Raw genomic sequence first — 21442 nt, 5'->3', positions numbered from 1 at the left:
AGAAGGGGGGAGAAGGGGGAGAGAAGGAGTGGAGTGGGAGGGAATGAATGGAGACACTAAGAAGCCAGCCAACTTTTAATAAAGTTTTGCGGGCATTTAACATTACCGGTCGGTTTACTTATCACAACGAGCTTTACCTTCGATTACCTTTGAGTGCCTTCGACTACCTACTTACGTCCTACTTGGACCTATCTCGACTAATTGTTACGAGAAATATCTACGAAAAACAAATATATATTTTTTTCATGGCGACTTTTTTTTACTCGCGGGCATTTATCAGCATGTTGAAAAAAACGCCACAACCTAGTTTAGGCCTCGAGTACGTGGGGACTACTCTCGAGCATGAAGGAGAGTTACAAAGACCTCCTAGGACCTCGTGTCGACTATGCTGCGAGTATGAGTTGAGGGCAAACTCTTCTAAACTCGCCAATTAGGTCGCCACAGTGGGACAGGCCCTTAAATCTTCAAAGAATATGTTTGCTGCTAATCAGACTGCATCTGCACTATCCTTACGTACAAATGTAAATGCACTAAGAACATTTTTTTCACCTTTATTTTGCAAAACCCTTGTAATAAAGTTCACTGAGCTTATTTTCGTGAAAGCAAAACAAACCTTCTGTCAGCTATGCATACATTTTTGTGCATAACCTGTCACTTAAATTAAAACACTTAGTTCTAAGTGTCAAAAGGACAATTTATTTGCTCTGTTCTGTATATTTTAATAGCATTTCATCAGGTTCAACCAAACTATCATGAGTCAAAGTTGAATGCTTAATAGTCTCAGCAATTTTGCATGTTGGTTGAGAATTTCAGATGCATTAAACAGAAGTTTGCTGTAATGTTTATAAATGGAATAAATAAATAAGTAATCCAACATTTTTAATACATTGTTTTTCCAATTATTGTTTTAAACTTGGATGTCTTTGGATATATCTATAATTAGTAGATCATATATTTTCCGTGTCGATTTTTATTTCCTCATTTGTCCCTTCTCTTTGTAATGATGACAAGATAAGTATCAGAAAATTATGAGGCAAATAACAATGGTCGATGTGACGATCAAATATATTTCATTTTTAACCTCCTTAAGGGGTTACTTATGTTAGCGTTTATGGTGATTTAATCAATATTTTGTAGCTTTGTTGTTAATATGTACATATTTCGCTAAAACTATTCAAATACGCTTCATAATATAATTTCTCAAAACTTGCTTTAATATGTTTTAAATTGACAGCATTGCTTGCACTTAATATTTGCATTCTGCTGTATTACAGATTCTAACAACCTGTATAATTATGTTCAATTAATGGCTTCAAAATATACAATTATTCAAATTCAATTGCACTTTAATTACAGTGCCTTGCGCTAGATGTTATTTTCTCAATAATAGAAAGAGATGACAAGGAGCCACGTCTGCAGGGAGAAGCATTTCATAGACTTTCAGTTATTCTTCTTTATTATATTATTTACATGCAAGATGTGTGTACATTAGACACACCTCAAACAGCGAAGGACTTCAGATTTTATCTCAATGCAATTTTAAGTTTTAAGTCCGATCAAGATTTAAATCATCTGTCACATGATGAACTTGGCAACCTTTTGGAAAACATTCAAGAGCATTACACAGTTTCTTCCTGGAGTCAAGTGAGTAAGATTACTTCACATGAAACCTTTTGAATAATGTGCTTCTGTTATGAGTTTTGCCGTCATCTAGATAAACATGTTAGTGCTTATAAATAGAGTGCTTCTCATTTGGGGATTTTAATTAATCTTTAGAAGAAATGGAAAATGGACCATCGTAAATTGACAAACTGCTGTCCTCAACACCTGATTTTCTTTACTGTAAATGTCAATGGAAAGAAAATGAGCACAGATGTAAAATATTGCCCATTTTTGTGCTATTGCATGATATCTGTGTAATGTCCATGCAGTATGAGCCTTGCTCAAAGATAACATCATACCTCAGGAAGCAATCCCTTGCTGAGACAATGTTATGTTTTCCCATTTTACATGTATGTGACTTCTCTGAGATTTCTAATCTGTAGGACGTACATGGTAAATGGTAGGGAATTGAAGAATACAGTTGAACAGAGGGATCTGGGAATAACCGTGCATAGTTCCTTGAAGGTGGAATCTCATATAGATAGGGTGGTAAAGAAAGCTTTTGGTATGCTAGCCTTTATAAATCAGAGCATTGAGTATAGAAGCTGGGATATAATGTTAAAATTGTACAAGGCATGGGTGAAACCAAATCTGGAGTATGGTGTACAATTTTGGTTGCCCAATTATAGGAAGGATGTCAACAAAATAGAGAGAGTACAGAGGAGATTTACTAGAATGTTGCCTGGGTTTCAACAACTAAGTTACAGAGATAGGTTGAATAAGTTAGGTCTTTATTCTCTGGAGCGCAGAAGGTTAAGGGGGGACTTGATAGAGGTCTTTAAAATGATGAGAGGGATAGACAGAGTTGATGTGGACAAGCTTTTCCCTTTGAGAATAGGGAAGATTCAAACAAGAGGACATGACTTCAGAATTAAGGGACAGGAGTTTAGGGGTAACATGAGGGGGAACTTCTTTACTCAGAGAGTGGTGGCGGTGTGGAATGAGCTTCCAGTGGAAGTGGTGAAGGCAGGTTCGTTGGTATCATTTAAAAATAAATTGGATAGGCATATGGATGAGAAGGGAATGGAGGGTTATGGTATGAGTGCAGGCAGGTGGGACTAAGGGAAAAAAGTTGTTTGGCACGGACTTGTAGGGCCGAGATGGCCTGTTTCCGTGCTGTAATTGTTATATGGTTATATGGTTATATTGTTATATGGTTATATGGTGTGTCATTCGGGGCAGTTTCATCCTGTCGAACAATATTCAGAAAATAATCAGAGAAACCATATAATAATTTCAAATGACAGCATTGCAGACAAAGAGGAGTCTCCATCTTTGTTCTGTTTAACCTTAAGATAATTGCTTGGGGGGTCCTCAGTTCAACAAAGGGGATTATGGAGCCATGAGGGAGGAATTGGCCAATGTTTACTGGAAATATACCCTAGCAGGGATGACAGGTATTTCTGGGAACAATACAGAAGGTGCAGGATCAGTTTATTCCAAAGAGGAAGAAAGATTCTAAGGGGAGTAAGGGGTGATCGTGGCTGACAAGGAAAGTCGGGGTCAGTATAAAAATAAAGGAGAAGACGTTCAACACAGCAAAGATGAGCAGGAAGCCAGAAGATTGGGCAACTTTTAAAGAGCAACAGAAGATGACTAAAAAGGCAATACAGTGAGAAAAGATGAAGTACGAAGGTAAGCTAGCCAAGAATATAAAAGAGGATAGTAAAAGCTTCTTTAGGTATGTGTAGAGGAAAAACGTAGGTAAGACCAAAGTTGGACCCTTGAGGACTGAAAAAGGTGAATTTAACATGGGGAAAAAGGAAATGGCAGACGAGTTGAACAGGTACTTTGGATCCGTCTTCACCGAGGAGGACACAAACAATCTCCCTGATGTAGTAGTGCCCAGAGGATCTAAGACGGAGGAACTGAAGGAAATCCACATTAGGCAGGAAATGGTGTTGGGTAGACTGATGGGACTGAATGCTGATAAATCCTCTGGGCCTGATGGAAGATGCTCTAGAAATTGTAGATGCATTGGTGATAATTTTCCAATGTTCTATAGATTCAGGATCAGTTCCTGGGGATTGGAGGGTAGCTAATGTTATCCCACCTTTTAAGAAAGGCGGGAGAGAGAAAACAGGGAATTATAGACCAGTTAGCCCGACATCGGTGGTAGGGAAGATGCTGGATTCAATTATAAAAGATGAAATAGCAGCACATTTGGATAGCAGTAGCAGGATTGGTCCGAGTCTGCATGGATTTACGAAGGGGAAATCATGCTTGACTAATCTTCTGAAATCTTGTGAGGATGTAACTAGGAAAATGGACTAGGGAGAGACAGTAGTTGTAGTGTACCTGGACTTTCAGAAAGCATTTGATAAAGTCCCACATAGGAGATTAGTGGGCGAAATGAGAGCACTTGGTATTGGGGGTAGGGTGCTGACAAGGATAGAAAATTGGTTGGCAGGAAACAATGAATAGGGATTAACGGGTCCCTTTCAGAATGGCAGGCAATGACTAGTGGATTACCGCAAGGCTTGGTGCTGGGACCACAGCTATTTACAATATAAATTAATGATTTAGATGAAGGGACTAAAAGTAACATTAGAAAATTTGCAGATGACACAAAGCTGAGTGGCAGTATGAACTGTGAGGAGGATGCTATGAGGATGCAGGGTGATGTGGACTGGTTGGGTGACTGGGCAGATGCATGGCAGATGCAGTTTAATATGGATAAATGTGAGGTTATCCACTTTGGTGGCAAAAACAGGAAGGCAGATTATTATCTAAATGGAATCAAGTTGGGAAAAGTGGAAGTACAAGGAGATCTGGGGGGCCTTGTTCATCAGTCAATGAAAGGTACAGCAGGCAGCGAAGAAGGTAAATGGAATGTTGGTCTTTGTAACAAGAGGAGTTGAGTATAGGAGCAAAGAGGTGCTTCTGCAGTTGCACAGTGCCCTAGTGAGGCCACACCTGGAGTATTGTGTGCAGTTTTGGTCTCCCAATTTGAGGAAGGACGTTTTTGCTATTGAGGGAGTGCAGTCCAGGTTAATCCCCGGGATGGCAGGGCTGTCATATGTTGATAGAATGGAGCGGTTGGGCTTGTATACTCTTGAATTTAGAAGGATGAGAGGATATTGACATATATAAGATTATAAGGGCCTGTCCCAAGGCAATTTTTTCAGCGACTGCCGGCGTCATTGACTGGCGTATCAGGGTTGCTGTAAGATTTTGAACATTTCAAAATCCAGCGGTGATAAAAAAATGTTGCGACACTTGAGGAAACACCACGCGCCAATCTGTCATCACGTCGCATCATGCCGTGACTTTTTCGGCGACTTGATATCTCAGTCAATTATGCCGATAGTCGCCGAAAAAATCATCAAGTGCGACAAACCCTTAAGGGTTTGGACACGCTAGAGGCAGGAAACATGTTCCCGATGTTGGGGGAGTTCAGAACCAGGGGCCACAGTTTAAGGGGTAAGCCATTTAGAACAGAGATGAGGATGGACCTTTTCCCACAGAGAGTGGCGAGTCTGTGGAATTCTCTGCCTCAGCGGTGGAGGCAGGTTCTCTGGATGCTTTCAAGAGATAGCTAGACAGTGCTCTTAAAGATAGCAGAGTCAAGGGATATGGGGAGAAGGAACTGATTGTGGATAATTAGCCATGATCACATTGAATGGCGGTGCTGGCTCGCCGAATGGCCTACTCCTGCACCTATTGTCTATTGTCCATTGAAACTTACTGAATAGTCAAAGGCCTAGATAGAGTGAATGTGTAGAGGATGTTTCCACTTGTGGAAAAGTCTAGGACCAGAGGCCATAGCCTTGTAGCGGCACCAAACGTGGTGAATAAACAGTTGCTTTATTCAGTGAGATAATAGGTTTGAAATACAGTTCTCTACAGTCCTCTAACATTATAACGGCATTGCTGCTGCAGCTGAGCGAGGGTGTTGGCTCGAGCTCAAGCTACCTGTAGACTGGGGTGATCTCAAGTTGAGATATGCTTATGTAGCAGGACACTGCCCTTAACCCATGATGTCACGTGACAGCCCTCGTGACCACTGATGAGGGTTCGGCCATAAGTGGTCTGTCTATCAGCTGGCACCACAGCCTCAGAATAAAAGGATGTACCTTTAGTAAGGGGAGGAGGGGGAATTTATTTAGAGGGTGGTGAATCTGTGGAATTCATTGCCACAGAAGGCTGTTGAGGCCATCAATGGATGATTTTAAGTCAGAGATTTTTAATTGATATGGGTGTCAGGGGTTATGGGGAGAAGGCAGGAGAATGGGGTTGAGAGGGAAAGATAGATCAGCCGTGATTGAATGGCAGCGTAAATTTGATGGGTCAAATGGTGTAATTCTGCTCCTATAACTTAAGAACTTCCCGTAAATACTGAACAATTTGTTAATTGATTGTATCACCTGCAACAAGTGTTTTTTATTAAAAATAAACATTTTGGGGGAAACAATTGCACTGGTAAAATGCAGCTATTTGAAGTTGCAATGTATTTTTGAGTTTTCCTGGTTTTGAAGGCATAACTGCAACATTTTATGTTTTAGTGTTTCAATGCTGGCTGGCTGGAGGAGCAGACTGGTATAGTGAGTCCGCTAGGTGCTGATGAAGAATCTCTTCCTCGACTGTCTGCTGCAATCATTACCTCCGTTCTGCAAGGTCACTGTATTGGAGGCCTAAGTTTGCCCAACCCAAGCTTTTTCACTGAATTTATTTTCAGATCACTAAACAATACTACAAGTATAAAGTTAACAGGTATGCAAACTAATCAAAGAAATGCTATCATTCTCCCATCCTGTCAAACCCCTCACTTCCTCGTCTCTTTATACAGGCTATCTTCAGGGCCTGTCCCACTGGGCCGTCATTTGCACGTAAATGACCCGACATCATTTACGCGTCACGAGGCACGACGCAAGTGACGCCGTGCAGCCGGGCGCGGCGTTGCAGGATTTTGTGATGTACAAAATCTTTGCGCGCCATAGAAACATAGAAACATAGAAATTAGGTGCAGGAGTAGGCCATTCGGCCCTTCGAGCCTGCACCGTCATTCAATATGATCATGGCTGATCATCCAACTCAGTATCCCGTACCTGCCTTCTCTCCATACCCCCTGATCCCCTTAGCCACAAGGGCCACATCTAACTCCCTCTTAAATATAGCCAATGAACTGGCCTCAACTACCCTCTGTGGCAGAGAGTTCCAGAGATTCACCACTCTCTGTGTGAAAAAAAGTGCTTCTCATCTCGGTTTTAAAGGATTTCCCCCTTTGTGAATCTGTGTGACGTGCAAATGATGGCCAAGTGGGACAGGCCCTTTCCTCCTCCATTGTCAGTCCTGTTGTAAGGTCTATATGCTGCACAGATGCTGCCTGACCCGCTGAGTTTGTCCAGTTTGTTTTATGCTCCAGATGGCAGCATATGCAGTCTCCTGTACTCCCTGGAGCTGTAATGTGGCAGCACTACTAGCTACACTACAGTGCCTTGCCTCAAATGCTCAGTATATCAGGCACCATATGTGGAGACAGAAACAGAATTAACATTTCAATTTAGCAACGTTATCATTAGAAATGAAAATCAAAACCAGGCAAAATACATTTCCACACTTTCAGCCTTATGTGTTGTATATCAGATCCCCAGCATTTGCAATATTTTTCTTTTGAAAAAAGTAACAGTAAATTGAATGTTGTAAGTTAAAGAAATATTATTCTCAAAGAAAGTGAAAAGACTAATGGTGTGTGAATCAATCACAATTCTTAAGGTAGATATAAAAACGAATTGCATCGTTTTGGATATGTTCCCCAATTGTACCTGTATTCACAAAGCACATATTCATAGTTACTTTGAAGCAAGACTTTGTTATGTCATTGCTTTTAATGGTCATTTTTTATCCTATAGTTTAACACTATTATTAAATTACACTTCATAAACTGCTGCATTGAGCTTATGAATTCTCAATTGTAATTTTTCGTAACTCTTGAAATATTATATCAACATAGCATAAAGTTAATCTTGAGGTCTGAAGGTGGCACGGTGGTAATTTTTTAGTCGAAGCCGATTGCGATGCTAGTTGAAGGTGGTTGCCGGAAGTTGCAGGTGGTTGCCGGAGGTTGCAGGTAGTGGAAGGTAAGACCTCCCTGGTGGAATAAAACTGGGTGAAAAAGAGGTCTTACCTTCCACTACCTGCAACCTCCGGCAACCACCACCAACTAGCATCGCAACCAGCTTCGACTAAAAAATTACCGATTTTTAAAACGGCAACCTATTTTTAGTCGCAGCCGGTTTTGAATTTTTTGAATTTTTTGAAATAATCGCCGGAACATAGAAGAAGCGGAAACCATTAGGGAGACTGACAAAAACCTCCGGGAACCGCACGGAAACCTTGGGTGGGGCGCAAAGTCTCCAGAGGTTTCCGTTCAGGTTTCCTAAGTGGGACAGGGGCATTACAGCACCAGAGACCTGAGTTTGATCCTTCCTGACTACGTGCTGTCTGTACGGAATTTATTCATTTTCCATGTGACTGCATGGTGCTCCAGTTTCCACTCCCACTCCAAAGAAGTACAGGTTTGTAGGTTGATTGGCTTCTGTAAAATTGCCACTAGTGTGTTGGATAGAATAGTGTATGGGTGATCGCTTGGTGGGATGGACTTGGTGGGCCAAAGGGCCTGTTTCCAAGCTGTATCTCTAAAACTGAACTAATAAGTATCGATAAAGGACATTACTTAGGAGTTAATTTAGAGGATTTTCTTCTGATAACACATGAGAAAAGTTTGACACCTGTGATGTGGGCAGTGTGATTCTGAAAGGGACTCGTTATATGGAAATTGATATCCCACGAGCAAAACAATTATCTTAAATCTTGACTATTATCTTAAATCAGAAACAGTAGGTCTTTTAACCATATAATAACCATATAACCATATAACAATTACAGCACGGAAACAGGCCATCTCGGCCCTACAAGTCCGTGCTGAACAAATTTTTTTCCCCTTAGTCCCACCTGCCTGCACTCATACAATAACCCTCCATTCCCTTCTCATCCATATGCCTATCCAATTTATTTTTAAATGATACCAATGAACCTGCCTCCACCACTTCCACTGGAAGCACATTCCACATCGCTACCACTCTCTGAGTAAAGAAGTTCCCCCTCATATTACCCCTAAACTTCTGTCCCTTAATTCTGAAGTCATGTCCTCTTGTTTGAATCTTCCCTATTCTCAAAGGGAAAAGCTTGTCCACATCAACTCTGTCTATCCCTCTCATCATTTTAAAGACCTCTATCAAGTCCCCCCTTAACCTTCTGCGCTCCAGAGAATAAAGACCTAACTTATTCAACCTATCTCTGTAACTTAGTTGTTGAAACCCAGGCAACATTCTAGTAAATCTCCTCTGTACTCTCTCTATTTTGTTCACATCCTTCCTATAATTGGGCGACCAAAATTGTACACCATACTCCAGATTTGGTCTCACCAATGCCTTGTACAATTTTAACATTACATCCCAGCTTCTATACTCAATGCTCTGATTTATAAAGGCTAGCATACCAAAAGCTTTCTTTACCACCCTATCTATATGAGATTCTACCTTCAAGGAACTATGCATGGTTATACCCAGATCCCTCTGTTCAACTGTATTCTTCAATTCCCTACCATTTACCATGTACGTCCTATTTTGATTTGTCCTGCCAAGGTGTAGCACCTCACATTTATCAGCATTAAACTCCATCTGCCATCTTTCAGCCCATTTTTCCAAATGGCCTAAATCACTCTGTAGACTTTGGAAATCCTTTTCATTATCCACAACACCCCCTATCTTGGTATCATCTGCATACTTACTAATCCAATTTACCACACCTTCATCCAGATCATTGATGTACATGACAAACAACAAAGGACCCAACACAGATCCCTGAGGCACCCCACTAGTCACCTGCCTCCAACCCGATAAACAGCCATCCACCATTACCCTCTGGCTTCTCCCATTCAGCCACTGTTGAATCCATCTTGCTATTCCTGCATTTATACCCAACAGTTGAACCTTCTTAACCAACCTTCCATGAGGAACCTTGTCAAAGGCCTTACTAAAGTCCATATAGACAACATCCACTGCCTTACCCTCATCAATTTCCCTAGTAACCTCTTCAAAAAATTCAAGAAGATTAGTCAAACATGACCTTCCAGGCACAAATCCATGTTGACTGTTCCTAATCAGACCCTGTATATCTAGATGCTTATATATATTATCTCTAAGTATCTTTTCCATTAATTTGCCCACCACTGAAGTCAAACTAACAGGTCTATAATTGCTAGGTTTTAAGTGTGTAGCTACTCCACAATATTCAGAGCTATCACAACCTAGGACCCAGATGCAGGATACAGGTGTCAGAGATTATGGAGAGAAGGCAGGAGAATGGGGTTAGGATGGAGATATAGATCAGCCATGATTGAATGACGGAGTAAACTTGATGGGCTGAAAGGCCCAATTCTACTCCTATTCCTTTTAACATTATGACCTATGATCCCCATTCATCTATCCACCCCAGCCTCATAATGTTAGTGGTTTAGTCGCCCACCAATAGCTCTCCAACAGCATTTAAATTTAAAGCGGGCTTCCCTCTAAATTAGTTAGTTATATGCAGCCAACCAGTGTTCTGCATCTGATTGCATGTTCAAATCTTAAGATGATTCCACCGGTTGGCATATTTTGCCTGCAGATGGAATTGAATGAGCACCGTTCCTGACTGGAAAACTGCATTGGTTCAGTAGTTGGTTCAATGTCTTGTTGGCATCACTGTCTTCTTTGTTCATTCAGATTTGAAACAGCTCCTTCATCAACTGAGGTTGGGAAGATATTTTGAATCACCTTCGCATGATCCTGAAAACGTCAGAACTGGAACAGAGCTGATTGAAAGCTCCGGAGAAATACATTTTCTGAAGCAGCAAAACCAGGATCATCATGATTGTGATCTCTTACCTGATTATAGCTTTTCATGGGCAAAGGTAAATTAAACATAATAATTGAGCAAAGTGTTTTTCCTGGGCTAGATGGCAGCACTCTACATTTCACTTGACCTTGTTTTTCTGCCATTATATATGATTAACTGTTGAAATTACAACGTTAATTGCTATTAGCTTGCAACAATATATTCTGAAAAATAGCTGGAAAATCGAAGGTACACAAAAATATTCTGAAATTATTCTGAAAAATAGTTGGATAGCACGCATTTGGTAAAACTATACGACTGGAGTCAAAAATTAATCTTGTTCAAATTCCCACTCCTTCAGTTCCTTATCCAAATGTCCCTTGAATTTTGCCATTATGTCTCTCCATTATTCTTGTCCAAATGCCACATTTCTACGTAAATTTGTTAATGAAATCTGTTCTTCATCTTGAACTACTGAGCCGTCATGCCTTGGTTCCAGTGTTTTGGCAATGCAAACATATTTCATCTATCTATTCCCTTAATGCTTGAATATGATCTCTTCTGAGCCCTTACTTCTCTAGCGTAAACAATCCCAGGCTCTTCAACCTTTCTTCATAGCTTAGATGCCTTAAGCTATACATCAGTTTGGCTGCACTGAATTTAATCCCTGGATATCCTTGATTTAGCACGATGATTAAAATTCTGTCGACTAACAGTGGTATTCTCTCATTTTGCAACTGTGGCTATAATGCAATGTACCTCGTTTAAAGTGTTTAAATCTCCTGAGGTAGGAAAAACATTATTTAAATGCAAGCCTGTTCATTTTTACACAGATATGTTATCATCTGGGATTTCTCCAGTCCCACTCTCCCTGAATTCACATATGTTTCTTTACTGCTGTGGCACACTCTATTCACTAGAACATAAATCAGTACTTCGGTTCACAATCGCTGTACAGAAATATGTAAAAATGATGCCAAAAGAATCTAATCTCTTCTGCCTGCTCATGGTTCATATTCACCATTCCCTGCATATCTGTGTTCCTGCATATCCAATCGAAAAGTCTCTTAAATGCCACTATCATATCTGCCTCCACCTCCACCCCTGGCAGCACATTTGAAGCACTCAATATTCCAGATCACTGCCCTGTGTTTGCAGAAATTGCTACCTGCGGTTTACAAAAACATAGAAACAGAAACAGAAGCACAAACTCAGCCCAGGGTGGTTAAGAGCAGACAGTAACTTGTTTAGTACATTGGCCACCAGACACTTATCTGAGTGAGAAGTAAAATGGAGCAGTGGGGAAAAAAAAAGATGCCTGTGGAATAGTAGATAATAGGGAGCAGTAAAAAGGGGAGGGATAGTAATCAGTATTGAAATTAGAGGAGTGAAAAGGGAATGAAATGGATGGTGATGAAAACATTAGAAATTGGGTGGCGATAGTGCAGTTGTAATCTGGGTTCAAAGGGAAGGAAATGCATCATTCAGCTTATGATAGAGTGACTTTGAAAATTGACCAGTGAGAGTGAATGTGGTAGAGTTAAATATATTAATCTTTTCACCTAGGTGATGGCCTGAATTATTATTACGTAAAACATACAAGAGTACAGAACGGGGATAAACCCTTCGGCCCACATTGTTCTCTGATCCTGATGCCAAGATAAATTAATCACATCTGCCTGCTTATGATCCATATCCTTCTAGTCCCTGCTTATCCACATGTCTATCTAAAAGCCTCTTAAACACCATTACAAGCAGGAATGGGTCCATGACTGCATGTCTGCTCAGCCATTCAATAAGAGCAGAGCTGATCCCTTACCTCAGCATCACTTTCTGCTATCAACATCTTTTCCTTTAAAATCCAAAACTCTTTTATCAATCTGCCTTCCATGCACTCATCGACTGTCTCCCTGCAGCGCTTTAAATTGGAGGTTCCCAAAGATTCATTATCTGCTGGTTGAACATATTGTTTCTTATCTCATAACGTCATAAGGTGATAAATGATAGGAGCAGAATTAAACCATTCGCCCCATCAAATGTACTCCGCCATTCAATCATAGCTGATCTATCTCTCCCTCCTAACCCCATTCTCCCGTCTTCTCCCCATAATAGAAACATAGAAACATAGAAAATAGGTGCAGGAGTAGGCCATTCGGCCCTTCGAGCTTGCACCGCCATTCAATATGATCATGGCTGATCATCCAACTCAGTATCCTGTACCTGCCTTCTCTCCATACCCCCTGATCCCTTTAGCCACAAGGGCCACATCTAACTCCCTCTTAAATATAGCCAATGAACTGACCTCAACTACCTTCTGTGGCAGAGAATTCCAGGATTCACCACTCTATGTGTGAAAAATGTTTTTCTCATCTCGGTCCCCTTATCCTTAAACTGTGACCCCTTGTTCTGGACTTCCCCAACATCGGGAACAATCTTCCTGCATCTAGCCTGTCCAACCCCTTAAGAATTTTGTAAGTTTCTATAAGATCCCCTCTCAATCTCCTAAATTCTAGCGAGTACAAGCCGAGTGACAATCCCTGACACTAGTATTAATCAAGAATCTATCTATCTCTCCCTGAAAAAAATCAATTGACGACCTCCACAGCCTTATGTGGCATATAATTCCATTAAATTCACCACCCTCTGACTAAAGAAACTCCTTCTCATCTCCTTCCTAAAGGAATGTCCTTTAATTCTGCGATTATGATCTCTGGTCCTAGACTCTCCCACTAATTAAAACATCCTCTCCACATTCACTCTATTCAAGCCTTTCACTATACTGTAAGTTTCAATGAGGTCTCCCCTCATCCTTCTAAACTCCAGTGAGTACAGGCCCAGTGCCGTCAAATGCTCATCATCTGTTAACCCACTCAGTCCTGAGATTATTATTGTAAACCTCCTCTGAACCCTCTCCAGAACCAGCACATCCTTCCTCAGATATGGTGCCCAAAATTGCTCACAAAATGCAATCTTAATCCTGAATGGACAACCCCTTTTTTAAAGACCACACTGCCTGGTTCTGGACTTCACATCCATGGTAAACATAATCCTCATATCTACCCAGTTGACCCTCATTCGTATTTATGTTTTGGAAAGAACTGCAGATGCTGGTTTAAATTGAAGGGAGACACAAATTGCTGGAGTAACTCAGCGGGACAGGCAGCATCTCATTCAGTCTGAAGAAGGGTCGCGACCCAAAACGTCACCCATTCCTTTTCTCCAGAGATGTTGCCTGCCCCGCTAAGTTACTCCAGCACTTTGTGTCTACCTCCAATTAGTACTTAATATGTTTCCATAAGATCTCATCTCATTATGAAGTTGCCAGGACTTGAGGGCAAATGTGGGCAAATGAGTGTCTCTTGGATGGGGCATCTTGGTCAGCATGGACAAGTGGGCCAATAGGCCTGTTTCTGTGCTGTATAACTACATGACACATTGACACACTCTTCTAAACACAAGTGCTCATCGGATTACTTTTACTTAACATGAAAACCCAACTATCCCTCGCCCTCACTTCGGTAAGTCCGACCATACCGCGGTGCTGCTTCTTCCTGCCTACAGGCAGCAATAGAAGAGCGCACCCCCAGAAGTGAGGACAGCACAGAGCTGGTCGGGGGGGGGGGGGGGGGAAAACCCAGGACTGTTTGGGGGCTGTAGCACAGGGCAATGTTCAAGGACTCGGCAATGGACTTGAACGAATACGCCACAGTCGTTACAGACTTCATAAAGAAATGTGTGGAGGACTGCATCCCTACAAAAACCTTCCGAGTGTTTCCCAATCAGAAACCTTGGATGAACTTTGAGATCCGCACTCTTCTGAAGTCCAGACACAGGGCATTCACGTCCGATGATACAGTGGCCTACATGAAGTCCAGATACGACCTTGGTAAGGCCATCAAAAAGGCCAAAAGGGACTTCTGCTCCAAACTGGAGGATGAGACAGATGTTCGGCAGCTGTGGCGGGGCCTGAATGCAATCACCTCCTACAAGGCGAAACCAGGAGGCAGCTCGAATGTCGGCGAAACATCACTCCCTGACGAGCTCAATGCGTTTTACGCACGCTTTGACAGGGAGAATACTGATGTGCCTTCCCGATCCCCCATTCGCTGTGATGGCATTTCAGTCTCAGTCACAGAGGCTGACGTCAGGAAATCCTTCAGAGGGGTGAACCCCCGAAAAGCACCTGGTCCTGATGGTATACCCGGTCGTGTTCTAAAAACCTGTGCGGACCAACTGGCTGGAGTTTTTACGGACATTTTCAACCTCTCACTTCTGAGGTCTGAGGTCCCCACCTGCTTTAAAAGGGCATCAATTATACCGGTGCCCAAGAAGAGTAAGGTGACGTGCCTCAATGACTATCGACCAGTGGCACTAACGCCGGTGGTGATGAAGTGCTTTGAGAGGCTGATCATGGAGCAAATCAACTCCTACCTCGACAAAAACCTGGACCCACTGCAGTTCGCTTACCGCCACAACAGATCAACGGTGGATGCGATCTCGCTGGCCCTCCACTCCGCACTGGACCACTTGGACAACAAAAACTCATATGTCAGGCTGTTATTCATCGATTACAGCTCGGCATTCAACACAATCATCCCCTCCAAACTGGTTACCAAACTCGCAGAACTGGGTCTCTGCGCATCCCTCTGCAACTGGATACTCGACTTCCTCATCCACAGACCACAGTCTGTTCGTATTGGTGGAAATGTCAGCCTCGATAACAATCAGCACGGGAGCACCTCAAGGCTGCGTGCTCAGCCCCCTGCTGTACTCACTCTATACCCATGACTGCGTAGCCAACCACAGTGCGAACTCCATCATCAAGTTCGCTGACGACACCACTGTTGTGGGGCGTATCACTGATGGGGATGAGTCAGAATATAGAAGGGAGATTGAGCAACTGTCCATATGGTGCCAGCCCAATAACCTGGCCCTCAACTCCACCAAAACCAAGGAACTGATTGTGGACTTTGGAAGGAGTAGGAGGGGGATGCACAGCCCCATTTATATCAACGGGTCGATGGTTGAAAGGGTCAAGAACTTCAAATTCCTGGGCGTGCACATCTCTGAAGATCTTTCCTGGTCCGAGAACACTAACGCAATTATCAAAAAAGCTCATCAGCGCCTCTACTTCCTGAGAAGATTACGGAGAGTCGGTTTGTCAAGGAAGACTCTCTCTAACTTCTACAGGTGCACAGTAGAGAGCATGCTGACCGGTTGCATCGTGGCTTGGTTCGGCAATTTGTGCGCCCTGGAGAGGAAAAGACTACAAAAAGTAGTAAACACTGCCCAGTCCATCATCGGCTCTGACCTTCCTTCCATCGAGGGGATTTATCGCAGTCGCTGCCTCAAAAAGGCTGGCAGTATCATCAAAGACCCACACCATCCTGGCCACACACTCATCTCCCTGCTACCTTCAGGTAGAAGGTACAGGAGCCTGAAGACTGCAACAACCAGGTTCAGGAATAGCTACTTCCCCACAGCCATCAGGCTATTAAACCTGGCTCGGCCAAAACTCTGATTATTAATAACCACTTTCTGCTATTTGCACTTTATCAGTTTATTTATTCATGTGTGTATATATTTATATCATGGTATATGGACACATTTATCTGTTTTGTAGTAAATGCCTACTATGTTCTGTGTGCTTAAGCAAAGCAAGAATTTCATTGTCCTATACAGGGACACATGACAATAAACTCACTTGAACTTGAACTTGAACTTGTCCTTGGATTCAATCTGATGAATCTATTCTGCACTCTCTCACTCACACGTCTAGTTTTTCTTAGGTGGAGAGACCTGATTCAGATTTAGATTCAGATTCAGATTTGTTAATTGTTATCTGCACCAGGAGGCAATGGATTTCCTTGTTCACATGAAGCATATATATGTAAATATATATCTATATATTAATGATACATACAAGTATAAATACAATGACGAGTGCAACACACCTGAACGGTGCAATATTGTAGTGTAAAATCCAAGTAGTGCAAAAGATGAAAATACAGTACCACCATAATAATTGAAAAAGATAGAATTAAGAGCAGGAGTACATGGCTGGACCTCCGGGAATGATGTGTGAAAGAGTTGAATAGATCAGGAGTTATGCCCCTGTCCCACTTAGGAAACCGGAACGGAAACCTCTGGAGACTTTGCGCCCCACCCAAGGTTTCCGTGCGGTTCCCGGAGGTTGCAGGTGATTGCCGGAGGTTGCAGGTAGTGGAAGCAGGTAGAGAGACTGACAAAAACCTCCGGGAACCGCACGGAAACCTTGGGTGGGGCGCAAAGTCTCCAGAGGTTTCCGTTCCGGTTTCCTAAGCTGGACAGGGGCATCAGTTTGCATTGGGGAAGGAGCTATTCTTCAGTCTGAATGTTCAAAGTTTTAAGCTTCTCCCAAAAGATAGAAATGAGGAAAGGGAATAGCCGGGGTGACAGGCATCTTTGATAATTCATTCAGCCTTCCTGTTGAAATCCACTTTAGACTGGATAGAAGGAAGTAAAGATGGTGTGAATTGATGAGCCTGTGATAGACTGGGCTATGTTCACCACTTTCCCACTTTCAGTTTCAGTTTAGAAACAGAAACAGTGAAAAGCTGAAAGACAAAAGTCACAATCCAGTCAGCAGAAAGACTTTCTGCAGGTTCAGGTGGCCAAGGACAGAGAAGTTACCATACCAGGCTGATATGTAACCCATCAGGATACATTCTATACTGTATCTGTTGTGTCTTCTCAGACGCAAGTAAATGCTATGTCTTCCCAGAGGCAAGTAAATATGCTGCTATACTTCCTTGATCATTACTTCAGTGTGAAGAGACAAAGTAAAGTTGCCCGTGTTATGGATGAATAAGAACTTGAAGCTGTCGACCATCTCCACAGCAGCTCTGCTAATGAGCAGAGGGTTGTTTTCATCGCCTCGCTGCCTTAGGTCAACAAATATCTCTTTGTTGATGCTACATGTCAGCAGTGTTTGCTATATTCCAGATGAAGTCTCACCAGGGCTCCGAATAATTGGATCAATTCTTCCCAACTTCTGCACTCATAAAATATGTCTTTTGTCTTCCTAATTGCTTTGTTGTAACTACTGATAATTCAAAATGTTCAATTACTTTTTCACTTTTATTTTAAAAATATATGAACTATAGAATATTCAAAATTTGAAATGAATCAAATGCAATGGCCTTATGGTAAATACATTCACCCCACCAAACTCTGCATCCAACGCATCATACTCTGATATTCCTGTTATCTCCAATGTGATTCCACCACTAGTCACGTCGTGCCATCTCCACTGCTTTCCGCCTTCTACAGATATCGCTGCCTCCGCAATTCCTTGGTTCATTCATCCCTTCCCATATAATATAACCATATAATAATTACAGCACGGAAACAGGCCATCTCGGCCCTACAAGTCCGTGCCGAACAACTTTTTTTCCCTTAGTCCCACCTGCCTGCACTCATACCATAACCCTCCATTCCCTTCTCATCCATATGCCTATCCAATTTATTTTTAAATGATACCAATGAACCTGCCTCCACCAATTCCACTGGAAGCTCATTCCACACCGCTACCACTCTCTGAGTAAAGAAGTTCACCCTCATGTTACCCTTAAACTTCTGTCCCTTAATTCTGAAGTCATGTCCTCTTGTTTGAATCTTCCCTATTCTCAAAGGGAAAAGCTTGTCCACATCAACTCTGTCTATCCCTCTAATCATTTTAAAGACCTCTATCAAGTCCCCCCTTAACCTTCTGCGCTCCAGAGAATAAAGACATAACTTATTCAACCTATCTCTGTAACTTAGTTGTTGAAACCCAGGCAACATTCTAGTAAATCTCCTCTGTACTCTCTCTAGTAGTACTGTACTCTGTACTCTCTCTCTCTTCGCATCCAAACCACCCCCTCCTCAGGTACTTTTCACTGCAACCACAGGAGATGTAACACCTGTCCCCATTCCTACACTGACCTATCTGATCTGGGCTTCCTCCATTGTCAGAGTGAGGCAACACACAAACTGTAAGAACAGAACCTCATACTTCGATTGCGTAGCTTACAACCTAACGGTATGAATGTTAAATTTTCAACTTTTAAATAGCCTTCAACAGATCCACCCCCTATTCTCCTTCACACCCCCCCCCCTCTCTTTCTCCTCACCTCCCTTCCCACTACTTGTCCTTTGCTGGACTCCCATCTGTTTTTCCCGTCAACCCCTCAATCCCCACCAACCCCCCCTCCCACCCCCCAAACCATCTGCCTGTCAAAAGATCCCGTTTCGCTGAACACCTTCGCTCAGTCTGCCTGGACCTACCTGATCTCCCGGTTGCTAAACACTTTCATTCTTCGTATCATTCCCACACAGACCTTTCTGTCCAAGGCCTCCTCCATTGTCAGAGTGAAGTTAAACGCAAATCGGACGAACAGCACCTCATATTTCGCTTGGGCAGCTTAAAACCCAGTGGTATGAACCTTGATTTCTCTAACTTCAAATAACCCCGGCATTCCCTCTCTCTACATCGCTCCCCCACCCAAGTCACACCAGCTTCTCGTTCTCACCCAACAAACAGCTAACAAATCGTCTGTTTCCTATATAATCGTTACTATTTGCATATCTTTCATTCATTGTTTTATATCTCTCTACACCATCGTCTATGTCTCCCATTTCCCTTTACCGTGACTTTCAGCCTGAAGAAGAATCTTGTCCTGAAACATCATCCATCCCTTCTCTCCAGAGATGCTGCCTGTCCTGCTGAGTTTTTCCAGCCTTTTGTATCTATCTTCGGTTTAAACCAGCAACTGCAGTTCCTTCCGTCAAAAATCCCTTAATTTATATTTTATCATATTTTATACTGCCAGTCCCCATTTCCAGCTTTCTTCTCTCCCCCACCGCCTGACAATTGGCAGAAGAGGGGTCACAACTCAAAACGTCACCTATCCATGCTTCCCACAGATGCTGCTTGACCTGCTGAATTACTACAGCATTTTTTTGTCCTTTTGTGTATTAACCAGCATCTGCAGTCCTTCGTTTCTACATTTTCTGCAAGATTTCTTGCCTTCCGATCTCACTGGAAATTCACTAACAAATGTCTTCAACATTTGCAATTCCTAAATACATATAAAATCATGAGAGGCAGAGATAATGTGAATGGCCACCGTTTTTTTTCTCAAAGTAGGAATGTGACTAAAATGTGAGGGTAGAGATTTAAGGCGAGAGGCAAAATATTCAAAGGGGATCTGAAGGGCAGGTTTTTTTTCGCACAGATGTCAGTGGATACGTGGAATAAGCTGCCTGAGGAAGTGGTACATGCAGGTACAATTATAATGTTCTAAATATATTTGGGCAGGCATATAATTAGAATGGTTTCGAGGGGTATGGGTTAAACACAGGTAAATAGGACTTGCTCAGATAAGCAACTTGGTTGACATGGGTGAGTTGGGCCGAAGGACTTGGTTCCATACTGTATGACACTAATTACTGTTCAAAGTTTCACATTCTTCTTTCCAGTCCTACAGTACAAAGGAAGGAACATTGGGGATAGACACAAAATGCTGGATAACTCAGCGGTTGAGGCAGCATCTCTGGAGACGTTTTAGACAAGTCAGATGAAAGGCCTCAACCCGAAACGTGACCTACTCCTTTTCTCCTCGGGAACCTTGTCTATCTTTGTTGTAAACCAGCATCTGCAGTTCCTTCCTACACAAGAAACATTGGGGAATGCCATCCACTGCAAAATCTTAATGACAAATTGTCTTCAAATAGCAGGTCATTCTTAATCTATCAACTTCGTGGAAGCTTTTATCCAACTTAGACCTATTTGCACCGACTCAAATGCCATTCAAAGGAGATATGTAACATTCAAAGGAGATACGCAGGACAAGGCTTTTATACACAGAGGGTGCCTGGAACATGCTGTCAGGGATAGTGGTGGAAGCAGGTACGACAGTGGAATCAAAGAGGCTTTTAAATGGGGACATCTTGGACTTGCAGGGAATGGAAGTACATAGTATGAATCATATGCAGGCAGGTGAGGTTGGCTTGGTTTGGCATCATGTTCAGCACAGGCATAGGGGGCAGAAGGGACTTTTCCTGTGATGCACTTTTCTATGTCTATGTTAATTATATCTCTGTGACTCCCGTGTTCTTCTGCTATGATGCCACTTAATGTATTGTGCTGCAATGGTTAAATGATTCCACAATTAATATTGTTTTCATTAATCACGAAACATTAAAAATGCAAAGTAATTTGAAATCAATTAAACAAGAGGTATCACATCCTTTACCACAAGCCTCTACTTCCTGAGAAGATCACAGAGAGTCGGTTTGTCAAGGAGGACTCTCTCTAACTTCTACAGGTGCACAGTAGAGAGCATACTGACCGGTTACATCGTGGCTTGGTACGGCAACTTGAGCGCCCTGGAGAGGAAAAGACTACAAAAAGTAGTAAACACTGCCCAGTCCATCATCGGCTCTGATCTTCCTTCCAACGAGGGGATTAATCGCAGTCGCTGCCTCAAAAAGGCTGGCAGTATCATCAAAGACCCACACCATCCTGGCCACGCACTCATCTCCCTGCTACCTTCAGGTAGAAGGTACAGGAGCCTGAAGACTGCAACAACCAGGTTCAGGAATAGTTACTTCCCCACAGCCATCAGGCTATTAAACCTGGCTCGGTCAAAACTCTGATTATTAATAACCAATTATCTGTTATTTGCACTTTATCATTTTATTTATTCATGTGTGTGTGTATTTATATTATGGTATATGGACACTGATCTGTTTTGTAGTAAATGCCTACTATGTTCTATTGTGCTGAAGCAAAGTAAGAATTTCATTGTCCTATACAGGGACACATGACAATAAACTCACCTGAACCTGAACTTGAACTTGAACTTGAACTTTGACT

The 21442-nt window shown here is 42.3% G+C and overlaps 1 protein-coding gene across 2 annotated transcripts in view; it reads left to right on the top strand.

Annotated features, from left to right (window-relative positions):
* Positions 1 to 21442, top strand: part of LOC129707703 (zinc transporter ZIP12-like) — an 89306-nt gene that overhangs the window by 15035 nt on the left and 52829 nt on the right. For both annotated transcript variants that reach the window (XM_055652921.1, XM_055652930.1), the window contains 3 exons: positions 1357 to 1644; positions 6168 to 6375; positions 10431 to 10618. In XM_055652921.1, coding sequence (XP_055508896.1) covers positions 1357 to 1644; positions 6168 to 6375; positions 10431 to 10618 — 684 coding nt within the window. The remainder of the gene's footprint in view (positions 1 to 1356; positions 1645 to 6167; positions 6376 to 10430; positions 10619 to 21442) is intronic.

The sequence above is a fragment of the Leucoraja erinacea genome, chromosome 2 (assembly GCF_028641065.1).
Source record: "Leucoraja erinacea ecotype New England chromosome 2, Leri_hhj_1, whole genome shotgun sequence".
In the NCBI taxonomy this organism is placed as follows: domain Eukaryota; kingdom Metazoa; phylum Chordata; class Chondrichthyes; order Rajiformes; family Rajidae; genus Leucoraja; species Leucoraja erinaceus.
Note: the sequence above shows the minus strand (reverse complement) of the source record. Positions and strands in the feature narration are given on the sequence as shown.